Here is a 13,158-nt window from a genome sequence, read left to right as displayed (position 1 = left end):
GTTTATGGTTGCCACCAATTTGGATTTTAATTAACTTTTATAATGTTTTTATAATGTTGCACTGTTTTGGTGTTGTTAGCCGCCCTGAGCCCGGCTTCAGCTGGGGAGGGCGGGATATAAATAAAATTTATTATTATTATTATTATTATTATTATTATTATTATTATTATTATTAACCCAAGGTTCACCAAGTGAGCTTCAGGACCAAGTGGGTATTGGAACCCTGGTATAATGTAGTTTCCTGTAAGACATCACTAGGAGAAATATCTCCATTTTGAACTATGTAAACCAGGCGTAGGCAAACTCGGCCCTCCAGATGTTTTGGGACTACAACTCCCACCATCTCTAGCTAACAGGACCAGTGGTCAGGGATGGTGGGAGTTGTAGTCCCAAAACATCTGGAGGGCCGAGTTTGACTATGCCTGACGTAAACAAAATAATTTCTCTTTTCCTTCAAAGTTAAACTGCGGACATTTTTTAAACCATCTCTTGATTAAATTTAGTAATAGCCAGTATTGACAAGGTATTGTTCTTACTCTGCCAGTGTTTTCAGTAAATGAGCGAAGTCAAGAAATTATTTGTTTGGACACCAGCAGAAGGGAATCCCGGAGGTCCTCCAAAGCATGGAAATTCGGTTATGGAAAGACCAGCAGGATCCACCCATTTGCTGCTTGGTTTGTTTTATTTTGCTGCCTGCCAACCACGTGGAGCCATCAGTGAGCAGGCACTTGAGAGGCTTCAAAAAATATTTTGTGCTGAGGTGTGTGTGTGGGGGAGTGGGGGAATTTCCTGTTACTCATTTTGCTGCCTGCTCTCATATGTCCCAAAGCTCAGGAGTGGAAGGATGATGATGATGATGGTGGTGGTGATGAAAATAATGTGAGGTGGGGGAGGCTGAAACTGGAGAACTGGGGCTAAAAAAGGTGAGCATACTTTTACTTCCCCCAGATCTGGTTGCCCCAGTAGGGGAAGCCTTCTTCCCTTCTAGAGAAAGGAACATAGCAGCAGAACCCAGAGAGGGCATCAGTCAACCGTTAGGGGTGGAGGAGCCAGAGTCAGATGAGGAGCTCACAGTCTGGTCACTTAAGACCTGGCCGTAGGCTCATGGGAACAGATGCATCTTTGCCGACTCAGTGAGTGTCCGTACTCTTGGCAGTCTTGCAAGGCACCAGAGCCTCACAAGTGAGCACGCCTTGCCACATCTTCAGAAGAGTAGCAGATGGACATGCCGCCTTGTGAGGACAACTCTGCTGCTTCCTTGCAGTTCCGACCTCCTTCCCTTGATCCTGGACTCCTTGAACTCGGGCTGCTGCTTCAAGCTGGACGGGAGCCAGGACAGTTGCACAGAAGAGCTAGCACACAGCTGCTCGAGGAACGTTTTGAAAATGTGGGGGTAGGCAAAGAAATGCAGGAATCCCCCTGTTGCGGCTGTATTTGTTTTGCTGCCTACAGTAGGCAGCTGCTGGAGATGGTCCTCAGCTGAGTATGTGGGTGTGTTGAGAAAGATATGGCTTCTGTTGTTGCTGAATGCCCTACAGTGGGGACTACTCCAAAATGGCTGGAATGGGGAAGCCCAGTATAGAGGCAACTCCGTTATTATCACCATCATCATTCTCACTCTTTTCCTGATTGTTCCAAAATTCTTGGGGGGGGGGAGAGACCCAGTGCAAAGGCATTATTATTATCACATCATCTTCATCATTTTTATGTCTCCTAAATCCCACTACTTTTGAGTTGCATATAGATGATGTTCAGCCTCGAACATCACACTAGTCTAAGCCAGTAGTGTTCAATTACTGCTCTGGTGAGTTGACTTTCATGTACCTTCTGCTTATTTTCCATGTATTTCTTTTCTGTCCCACAAAGATAATAATAATAATAATAATAATAATAATAATAATAATAATAATAATAATGCAGCCAGCATTATTTGTGACTATCTGTGACTCCATAATTGCATTTTCTCATTTTCTCATACAGAATTCTAGGGATTGGTGTCACAAAATTATTCTGATAGCTTTTCAACTTAATAATAAAGCACATATCTTAAAAAGAAGGGGTGAACAGACTTTTCTCAGTGGAGACTTGGGGTGCAGGTTTATCTGCAGGCCCATAGTCAAGCTGTTGTTGATTTCCGGGTTTTAGTTTTCTTGTTTCTAAAGCCTCTCTCTCACCCTCTGCTATTTCTGTTCAACGTAAACAGCTATTGCGCCAGTTCCACTTACAGATTTATTCCATTTGATACACTTATTACCTCCATAATCATTTATTGATTGAATCATATGGTATGAAATTGGAGGGAACAATAAAACTTACTGTTTTGAGCCAGAGCTTGAAGCAGACAGTCCAAGCACCCCTCCAAGCTATCAGCTGAGCTGTCAACAGCTGTTATCTTCAGCTTCTTCAAGGCATCGCTTAGATTATCTGCTTGGATAACATGAAGGAGAAAGCAAAATCAGTGTCCTGGTCTGTCAATTGTAGCTTATGGACTTAAAGTGCAAATCAACATAGATAAGGTGATGCCAACAAGTGCGCCAACAAAAGACATTGACTATTTTATCTCTCCCATTCCCTGATGCCAACAGGGCAAAGACTCTCTTTAGCTGTGGGGGGGAAACAACAACAGACCCACAGCAGCCAGTTGGCTACAGGCCACACACTCACTTCCATCGCTACCCACCAAGTCACACAACAAGCAAAAGGCTTTCTAAACTCAGTACTAGGGCAATACACAAAACACTGGGCATTTTGAGTTCTTCAGAACTCTTCATCAGGCTAGATCAGGAGCAGCGACTCCAACCCTGGTTTGAAGAGCCATTTGGCGCCTAGCTTATATATCCAAGTTTCTAACACTGGAGATAACTGACAGTGGAACCATGAAGTCTGCAATCAGTCACTGTTCCTTCTTCCAAGCAGCCTTTGGTGCAACCAGAAATCTGCCTAGCACCCAATGCCTCATTTTAATGTGCTACCTTCTCCCACACTGCAATTTAAGGACTATGACCAGATGCAGGCTCCATGGTTTCACCATCAGCCTATTTTCTTTCCCCCTCTCCTTTGTTTTATTTATAGCCTGGCGAAGAACTCAAAAGTCTGCACACTATAGTTATTATATTCTGATATGACATTGAGTCTATAATTTTTGATGTATTTATTACATTGATATCATCACTTTCATCCAAAGACTTAAAGTTAGCCTATATTGTGCTCTCACACACAATAATTGATTATACAGGACTAAAGCTGGAATCAGAAAATATTATTTGTAGTTATTTATTTTTTAAAAAAATCTTCACCATCATAGAAGTCATCTCATACATTGACCTGTACAAGGGTAGCTATATTGAGGTTAACCCTAACCCTATAACATAACCAATTATTACAGAATCAATTGCCAAACACAACTGTATAATTGCTGTGTTCTGGATACAGAAGCAATTGAGCTACTTTACTCTTTTCCATTTTGTGAGAGAATGAGGAAACTTTCAGGAATGAAAAAGAAAGAGGCCAAGAAGTTCCAATGATGAAACGAATACTCTGCCCCCTGATCATATTTTAAAATAGGTTTTCTGTGGATGCACATTTATGTTCCCATAAAGCATGCCTGGCACTAGCACCTGAAATATTCTGTTTATTCAAGAGGCATAGTAAGTGCTAACAGCTGCAGCTTAGTTGTTGTTTTTCCTTCTCTTTGCCAGATGATGACTAACCTTACATGTGAATGGCTTAGCCTTTTAAAAAGACACAAGGAATAATTCAGATTCCATGCCCACTAAGACTGTAATCCTAATTGTCCTTATTTGGAAGAAAGTCCTATTGAAACTGAAGGGGAATGAAATGCACACCACAGTGCTAAGTCAGCAAAGCAGAGATATGTCTCCCCCCAAACAATGATAAATACCTCCTATATCTGCTAAGTAACACAATTATTATCCTAATCCAAATCCTGCCATATAACAACTTTGTGGTATGTCTATCTCTTGCAAATTCCAAGGCATGTGAACAACAAAAGTGTAAAGCATTTATTTGTTTATATTTAAAGTATTTTATGCAGTATTCAGGGTAAAAACCATTCCAAGGTAGTTTACAGTGCATAAAATACATAGAAAATTATCTATAAGAAAACAACCAGCAAAATAGTAAACAAGACAGCAGGGGACATCTGTCATTGTAACTCAGCTCAAAAAATATTTTAAACCATTTCAAAATCAGCTTCATAATAAAGCAATCAAGAAAAACAATCAGTTCTTAAACCTTGATTAAGGGGACATTTGCACCTCAGCATTCCACAGCCAGTAGGTTAAAATATGTATGTATTTGGATAATAGTAATTCCTATACACATTAGGTAAGTATATATGGAACTGGAATTGTTAGCTTGAATAATGATATAGTACACCTTTTATTTTTATTTTATTCAATTAAGCTGTCCCTGAAGAAGATGAAGAAGAACTCCATTGCTACAGGATTGCTAACCAATGGGGCATCCACATGAGGCAATCTAAATATAGTTGCTTCAATTCCACTTCTTCCTTGCTGTAGATAATTGAACAGTCTCATTTCCTTCGGCGTCTCATATATTTTGAGAGATTCGTAATGGGAGTCCAGTTCAAAGTGACGCACTAGATCAAACAAGTCAGAAGCTCATGGCTTCTTCGGTTGCATTGCACTCCCACCCCGCAGTATTAAACTCTTCCCCCAAAGCTTGCTTCCACTTCTCCTTGTAGCTGATAAGCAACCATCCTGTGTTCTGCTGAGTGCTTGCTAAAATAGTATCTGAAGAAGTGTGCATGCACACGAAAGCTCATACCAAGAACTAACTTAGTTGGTCTTTAAGGTGCTACTGGAAGGAATTTTTTTATTTTGCTTGCTAAAAGACAGGGATGATTGGCTGATGTATTTCCTCAAAGTGACTAGAAATTTTTCCCTGAATTGGTAATTTACCTGCTGGTAGAGTCTGGAACCAGTGATTTTGTGTGTGTGTGTGTGTGTGTGTGTCCGTCTCAAGAAAAAACAACAGTATGGAGCAGTCTGAATTTAGGATGAGGCAGAGAATGGCAGAGGAAGCAGATGTTTACAGCTGGAGTTAGCTAAAATTGGGCGCAGCTTTTGCTGCAACAATTGTTCTTTCAGAATCTGATGCAAGATTAGAAGTTGGGCTACCAGCTTTAGAAGCCATAAATTCTCTTTTAGAGGAAATTACACACTGTACACTGGCTCCCTCAGCCAATAAAGCAACATGAGCGCCGCAACCCCAGAGTCATCCGCAACTGGACTTAATGGTCAGGGGTCCCTTTACTTAAAACCATCAAGGATACATATCAAACTTTGCCCTGTTTCCTCAACTTGGTCTCAGATACATTACAATCAAACAACAACATCCAAAAACTCTTCGCTTTGATGTCCAATATGGGTCCCCTGTATAATACTTTAAAAATTAATTTTGATGTTGCAGAAACGAATTGCTCCAACAAGAAGGCAAGCAGGTAGATTTCTACCTAACAGAAAGATAAAACTGCCAAAATCAAAACAAAGCACAACAATGAAAGAGGCTTATTTTATAGTATTCCCTCATGCAGAAAGGATCTGGGTTGCATTTTGAGAAAGAGCATATGCCATGAGGAGCATCCTTGTAATTATTCAAATATTATTCCAGTTCTCTAAAGGTACTGAAAGAAGATTCCAAGCACATCTTAATGCAGCAATGTATCTCCTCCAGCTCCCCAAAGTGTTAGTTATGAAAAGCATTTTCACTCCTGTTTTAAGCATCACAAAGGAGTGATATAACAGACCACTAGAGGTGTCTGAGGAAGCAAAAAATTCACTGGCCAGTTCCTTTGCAGCGGAAGTCTGAAAGCATCAATTTGGATGAGGTAGGGGAGGGTGGAGTATAAATAAATTATTATTATTAATTATTATTATTATTATTATTATTATTATTATTATTATTATTATTATTATTGGTGTCAGCTAGGGTGCCCACCCCCAAAGCCCACTCTGCCAGGGAAAATCGATTACTTATCAAGACATATGAAAATCAATCTGTTCCCCACCCCAGAACTACTATACATCTTCTAGTCCTTGAAGTGCCTCTCTGCAACCTACCTAGAATCTGAGTTGAAATGTGGACCTCTGATGTCATCAAATCCTCAGAAGTCCTGATCCAGACTGGGCCACCTGCAATTTGCATTTTCGAAAAAAAATTGATTTGGGGTTTTTGGCAATGCAAATTGCAGGCATGTAGAGCAGTTTAGATTAGGACTACTGGGTGGAAGCAAACGATCAAACCTCCTCTACTTCCCCATTTCAAAGCCCTTTTGCAAACAGTCTTTTGCTGCTCTTTAAACTTTCAAAAACTGTCACATTTGGCCCAATAGGAGATAAGGTATGCTGCCCAGAAAAGGTATTTTCCACTCTGATGAACACAATACAGAGTTAGAATGGGAAGGTCAGCTTCCTATTTGACTTAACTAAAAGATCAGTCCAGAAACATCCAATATTACTGGATATACCGTATTTTTCGCCCTATAGGACGCACTCCCCCCCCCCTCCAAAAATAAAGCGGAAGTGTGTGTGCGTCCTATGGGCCGAATGCAGGCTTTCGCTGAAGCCTGGAGAGCGAGAGGGGTCGGTGTGCACTGACCCCTCTCACTCTCCAGGCTTCAGGAAGCTATCTGCAAGCTTTGGGAACCTGGCGGGAGTGCCCGCCGGGCTCCCAAGGCCTGCAGGCAGCAGCCTGCAGCCCGAAAAACAGGGCACGCTCAGGAGCAAGCCCCGTGCTTCGTGCAGATGTCCGCAAGCCTTGCGAGCCCGGCGGGAGTTCCCGCTGGGCTCGCAAGATTTGCAGATAGTAGCCTGTTCTGGGGGCTGGGGTCGGGAAATATTTATTTTTATTTCCCCCCCAAAAACGAGATGCGCCCTATGGGCCAGTGCGCCCTATAGGGCGAAAAATATGGTATTTCTCCTTTTAAATTGATGTGAGCAACTTTGGAAGACAATCAGCTGAAAATTGAAATACACATAGAATATATAATAATATATTTACCTATAATAGTAAATAAATATAAGTCTGTCAATCCAAGTAGTAAGTGGCCAATCTTGACTACTCCAGAACTACTACAAGAAGACATGCCTTCTTATCATGCCTCTACTGCAGAGAAGTTTTTTATGTTCCTAGAGGTGTCAAGATAATGGTCCAGTCTGCTTTCTGAATTCAGAGGCAATGTATCTGACTTGGCTTATCTGCCAATTTGGCTGCAACAAATTCTTGCTTAAGAAAGCTGCAGGGCTTGAAAACTTTGTGGCACTGTCAGAAATATACTGGCATTTGCAACTACAAAAACCATCTTCCTAGGAAAATAATAGTGAGAGAAGTTGAGTGTCCGTTCTAGATAAGGATGCTCTCTGTCCGTTAATTTTCTGAGCAGAGTAAAATGGGGAGTTATTTTATATATACTTCATACATATTATCCCAATAAACAGTCTTGTGTAGTTACAGTATTTCCTGTCTAATTTATCTTCATGAAAAACTATCCGTGAGGTAGGTTAGGCTAACAGACAGTGACACGCAAAAGAACACCCAGTGAATTTCATGGCTGAATCAGAATTTAAATGAGGCAGCTGAGAAGGCATAGCCTCATTAGTACATGCAACTCTACAGATGAATATCAGGGTTAATAAAACTACAGTTAATGATCGTGTTTTATTTTAATAATGATCTCCCCTCTGCTTCATGAGATAAAAAGTGGTTAGAGGACAAAAGTGTTAGGTAGCAAGAACATGTCAAGAGTAGGGTAGTAACAAGGCGGGTGTAATGAAAACAATGGAAAAAACACACTAATTCTTATCCATGGAAATGAAATGCATTCTGTTGCAATTTATAAATCATAATGATAGGTCACAAAACAACAATATAAAGGACTGGATCCAAAGATGTGCAATCAGAATTTTGCTTGTGCAGCAGAGTTGTTTTACTTCCTAGTCCTGCTGCGATGTCTTACCCTCTTCAGGATCATAAAACAAGAATAACATGAGGTATAATGCTGTAGAGAGCTAGACTTGGAAGACAAAATCAGAAGAAATTGTGGGACAGCAACCCTATGCCAGCAGCAGTGCCGTCCACTCATGCAAAGGATGTTCTATATCCCAGCCAAGGAATTCGCTGATACTATCAACATGCAGCACTGATCACACTTTAATGGCCTTGTTCAGACACATTAACAGCCTTGTGAACAAGTGTCTGGCTCATGCACTCCCTCATCCAATCTTCGCTTCTGGCATGGCCACAAGAAGATCAGAAACCTCCGCTTCTGCTTTCAGTTACCCAAAGCTTGGTGTTACATCCAAACACTAAACTGTGGTTAGTTTTAACTATGGTTTACTGAAACATGCCAGCTTCATAAACCACACATGGCTTGTTCCAGTATGCCATAATTTAAGACTATCCACAGTTTGCTGAGCTTAAGACATACGTAATGCTAAACTGTGGTTAGTTAAAAACTGAAGCAAAACATTCTGATCCTCTTGTGGCCAAGGACAAGGGGTCACAAGCCCTTCAAATAAGCACACTTCGGGATTATGTCCAAACAGGGCTATTGCTTCACTAATATAACAAGCTTGAAATCAGAAGTAGAAATAGTCATCAAAAGGATTATATATAATGTATGCCATGTTGTTCTCTCTATAAAAGACATACAAGGTGTAATGCAACAAACATGACAATAAAAGCTGAAGGGTCTGTGTAGCTTTTCTGGTAAACAAAAAGAGAATGAAGAATTTTACTTTGCCTAATGTCTTATAGCTTGCTTACTGGAGAACAGCAAACATCAGCAACCTTGCAAATTAGCTTAGAAAAGTTACAACCAAAGCAGTTGCTAGCTCTACCAAAAAATGTCCAAGGCAATATTTATTGGGCTAATCCCCATTTCTGAGTCAGAGATTAGCCATTATTATTATTATTATTATTATTATTATTATTATTATTATTATTCCTCCTATATTTCATCTACTGGATTTTAACTGGATATTTTATGTTTGTTTTCAATCAAACATTACCATCTAGTCAAGCTTTCATTATTCAGAGTCTTGGGGATTTTCGTTTATTTAAGTAAATAAAATTGGCACAGCCATGTTTATTTGCTTTGCAAGATATATACATCTTAAATCGAGCAACAACAACAAAGCTCTGGAGAAACAGGAGGCATGGGCAGATTGCTAATTGGGGTTTGGGGAATGCTTTTTAAACTGGCATTAGGAACAAAAGGCGTCCACAATGGGTAAAGACAATCTAAAATCCTTTGTAATCATAGCTAAATCTACATCAGAATTGCTCACAACAAAAGACTCTTCAGCAGGTAGTAATCAATCAGCCATGGTAAGCAAAGAAGGAGGGATGCAGTCTACAGATCTTAGGTACAGAATTAGTTTCATTAAATAGCGTGGGCATGAGCAATGCACTGCTTGTTGTCATTTGGGGGAAAAACAAAACTATTCTGATGTATCCCAATGGATAGACCTTTCATTGCTAAAATAATAATCTATAGAACTATAGCAAAGAATCTGTATCTCTATGCCAGACTCTTCACCGAAGGAATTATGCAAATACAGGCACAGCAAAAAGAGATCTATTTTCAGGCATTCACAAATGTGGACATGCTGGTGGAAACATGCCAGAATTAGTGAAACCAACAACATGTAAATTCTCTCTGGCTTCATTCTTTCCTCAGGGGACAGCCCAGCTAATTATCATCTTCTGCAGAAGAAACATGTTTTAAGGTACAGTGCTGTGATTCATTTCACCACATAAGAACTGTGAAGTTGCCAGCTAAGGAATCATCTTAGCTTTTAAGGAATCGTCTTAGCAAAGAAAATGATAGCTGCAGACAAGGGCTGTTATCACAACCCATTCCCCTCCATTATGGGAAAATACAAAACCAGGGTGCAACTTCAACAACGTCTCATACCTCACAAAAAAACAAAACAAAACATTATTTCAGATTTGAGCTAGCCAAGCACCAAAGTAAGCTGGATTTTGGGTAGTTAGCTTCTTCCTGCTGAGACTACTAAAGAATATAAATGAATATGGGTGGAATTGCCAACTTCCACTAAAAATTAAAACAAAAAAATAGCATATACTCATTTAGCATCACAAAGTCTGCCACCACACATATACACACACTTACTTATTTCTGCAATCTATCATTGATTCTGAAGTTCTAATGCCACAGGTGAACTTACAGGCTACTCCTCAATGTTATAGCTTTTGTCACTTATGCACACCATCAGTTACACTAAGGATGGGGAACCTGTGGCCCTTCAGATGTGGTTCCCTCTTATTAACCTATCAAAGATCTGGAGCGGCTACTAACTGAGCAGACAAGTGACTGTATTCTTTCTCAAAGCAGTGGCACATGGGACAAATTTGGCCATGCACAGGTTTCCAATTTGGTTCACGAGGCCATTTCCCTCCAAACAGGGCCACCAGCCCCACACCTGATGTGACATTAGATGTGGGGCTGGTTAAGAAGTGGATGGATTGGCTGCATGACCAAGTTCCCTGCAGAAATGAGTCGTGCCAGCCTTATGCTCATCACTCTGCCAGGTCTATGTGCAAAGGTTGCCAAGCACCAACTGTCTGTTAAGTGTCTGGGAACTGCTGCATAAGGGTTTTTTTTATTTTTTTTTAAATTGTAATGCCTCGTATTTTTTTCCATGTAACATTTTTACAAATACGTTTCATTTGTTGAGACATTAGGGGGAGAAGAAAAAAAGGGGGGAAGGGGGGTGGAGGGAGGGAAGATGGATGGGGGTGGGGTGGGGTGGGGATGTTTCTATTATGCTTAATGTATGTAGAGTTTGGTGTCAGCGTTGCTTGTGTTGTTCACTTGTGTTCCTTTGGTGGTGAGAGAGGTTGGGGTTGGCCTTGGGTGTGATTGTTTGTTTGTGATTGGCTGTGGTGATCTTTGCTTTCATGTGTGAGTGGGGTGGGTGGGTGTTTTGGATCAGGTTGGCCATATTGATTTGTATGCTGTTGGTGGATTATTGTCATTGTCTTGTTGGGCTGTATATGTGATAAAGGGGAGCCATACGTCTTCTTCTGTTTGTCCCCGTGTCAGTTTCAGTTTATTGGTTAATTTTTCTAGTAGGGCTGTTTCCCATACTATTTGGTACCATTGGTCCATGTTTACTCCTGACAGGTTTCTCCAGTGTCTGGTTATGGTGTTTCTGGCTGCTGAAAGTAGGTGGGTTATGAGTTCCTGCATAAGGGAATTTGATAGGTGGGTAGGTCCAGGTTCAATACCAGTCTTCTCCAGGTAAGGCTGTGAGAGACCCCTGACTGAACCCCTGTTGCCCGTTAGTGTAGACAAAACTGAGGTGGATGAACCATTGGTCTAGCTCAGTTTAAGGCAGATTCCGATGTTGTTAGGTTAGACATCTGGTAGTTCTATACTGTCTACACTGCCTGCAGTTTGAGGCAGCGGTCTCCCTCAGCCCCAACAGGGTGTTTGTTCACCCTGGTGTATGGAAACATTATGGCCCATCACACAATGCCTTCATCACTATACAACACCGAAGTCTGTTTTCCATTGCAGGAGCATACTGCATCTATATGAAAATGCCCAACTGATAGGATCAACCCAAGGCTTTCCTGGGAATAAAGCTTCTATTAAACTTTCAAACAAGAGTGGCTCAAAGCTTCACTCCAATCAAATGATGAAATTAAAGTGATCCTTTAAAATCCCCAGTATTAACCCTATTTCATTCTTTCCCCGTAACTTTACTGATATCCTATTAAATCTCTGCAGTTCTAAGTGGCCATTAACCTTCCGGATACATCTGCAGTTTCATTTCAAGAGAGCTGTATGATGCCAAAAGCAAGTGATAGTGATTATTTTCAGAAAACACGTTCCAGCCCACATGCGCAGCTGGGTGAATCACCACACTTCAATATTCGAGATTTTATTTTTTAAAAGCTGGCTGATAAATGTTTGAGATGACGAGCTATTGTTACAATTTCAAAACCTACTTAGCAGAAAACAAAGCAAGTGAGCAATGAAGTTCGGCTGCAGAAGTGAAACTGTACCTATGTGGGCTGCAGAACTAGAAAATGTGCATTTTCCCTTTAGAACCGGGATGAGGAACCTGTGGCCTGCCAGATGTTTTGAAACCCTATCAACCCAATCTGCATGAGCAAAACAGGCTGAAAGGCATAAACTGGACTGACCAATCAATTCCTAAACTGGAAATAGGTCTAGGACCCCTCTTAGATTGCTTGGTATCTGATTACTAAAGTATAGATTTAATCATGACGTGATCATCCAGCCATTGTTCAAAAGCCTCCAGTAAAGGATAATCCACCACTGATAAACAGCTCTTGTTGTCAGAAAGTTCTTCCTAATGTTTAGTTGGAATCTCCTTTCTTGTCATTTGAATCCATTGGTTCGGTTCCTACCCTCGGGAGCAGTAGAAAATAAGCTTGCTCCCATTTGACTATGGCTATCATATCTTCTCTCAGTCTTCTCTTCTACCAGGCTAAACATACCCAACAGGTAAATGGCTCATCACACCCAGAAAATGGTTTGGAGGAAAATGATGGTACTTCAGTGGTGGTACTACTGAAGCTAACCAGGTCTCACTCTGTATTCAGATGGCCTAGGAAATCATATTAAGAGTATAGTAAACCTAAGTGTAGTAAACAAACAAATATGGGCAGCTGCAAGGGTATTATCACGGTGGATTCACAAAACTGTTTGGCTAACGCCAGGCAGTGTTTTTTTTAACCACCCCATGGTGAGATAAATGTCAAAAATGTGCTTTAGTAAATACTCCCTGACAATCACATGAGGCCTCAGGGAAGACAATAAGAATAGATCCTTCTCCATAAGCCATACTGATCCTTCTGCCAGTAAATTTCTATAGCCTCTGAGGCCCAGTCTGGCAGAGAAGCTTTTCATCCACTCCTGTTGAAAATTTCAGTAGCTGAGGAAAGTGCAAAAGCTTTCCAATGTGTGGTGGGAAATGGGCCCCTTGGAAATCTCCTCCACGCACCCCCGCCACAAAAGCTCTCCCTTATTCCTACTATCTCACCATGAAATGCTGGACCTAAGCTTAGAAGTCAGATTTTATCACCTCCCAAAAAATAACTGGCCAAAGGAAAGAG

At 40.9% G+C, this 13,158-nt stretch overlaps 1 protein-coding gene across 4 annotated transcripts in view; it reads right to left on the bottom strand.

Annotated features, from left to right (window-relative positions):
• Positions 1 to 13,158, bottom strand: part of RAP1GDS1 (Rap1 GTPase-GDP dissociation stimulator 1) — a 101,752-nt gene that overhangs the window by 63,253 nt on the left and 25,341 nt on the right. For 3 of the 4 annotated variants that reach the window (XM_079990884.1, XM_079990882.1, XM_079990885.1), the window contains exon 2: positions 2,317 to 2,427. In XM_079990884.1, the coding sequence (XP_079847010.1) occupies positions 2,317 to 2,427 (111 nt within the window). The remainder of the gene's footprint in view (positions 1 to 2,316; positions 2,428 to 13,158) is intronic. The other variant, XM_079990883.1, reaches the window with a different exon arrangement.

Source organism: Podarcis cretensis (genome assembly GCF_951804945.1).
Source record: "Podarcis cretensis genome assembly, chromosome: 9".
Classification (NCBI taxonomy): Eukaryota; Metazoa; Chordata; class Lepidosauria; order Squamata; family Lacertidae; genus Podarcis; species Podarcis cretensis.
The sequence above is the reverse complement of the archived record's forward strand: the minus strand, read 5'-3'. Positions and strand labels throughout refer to the sequence as shown.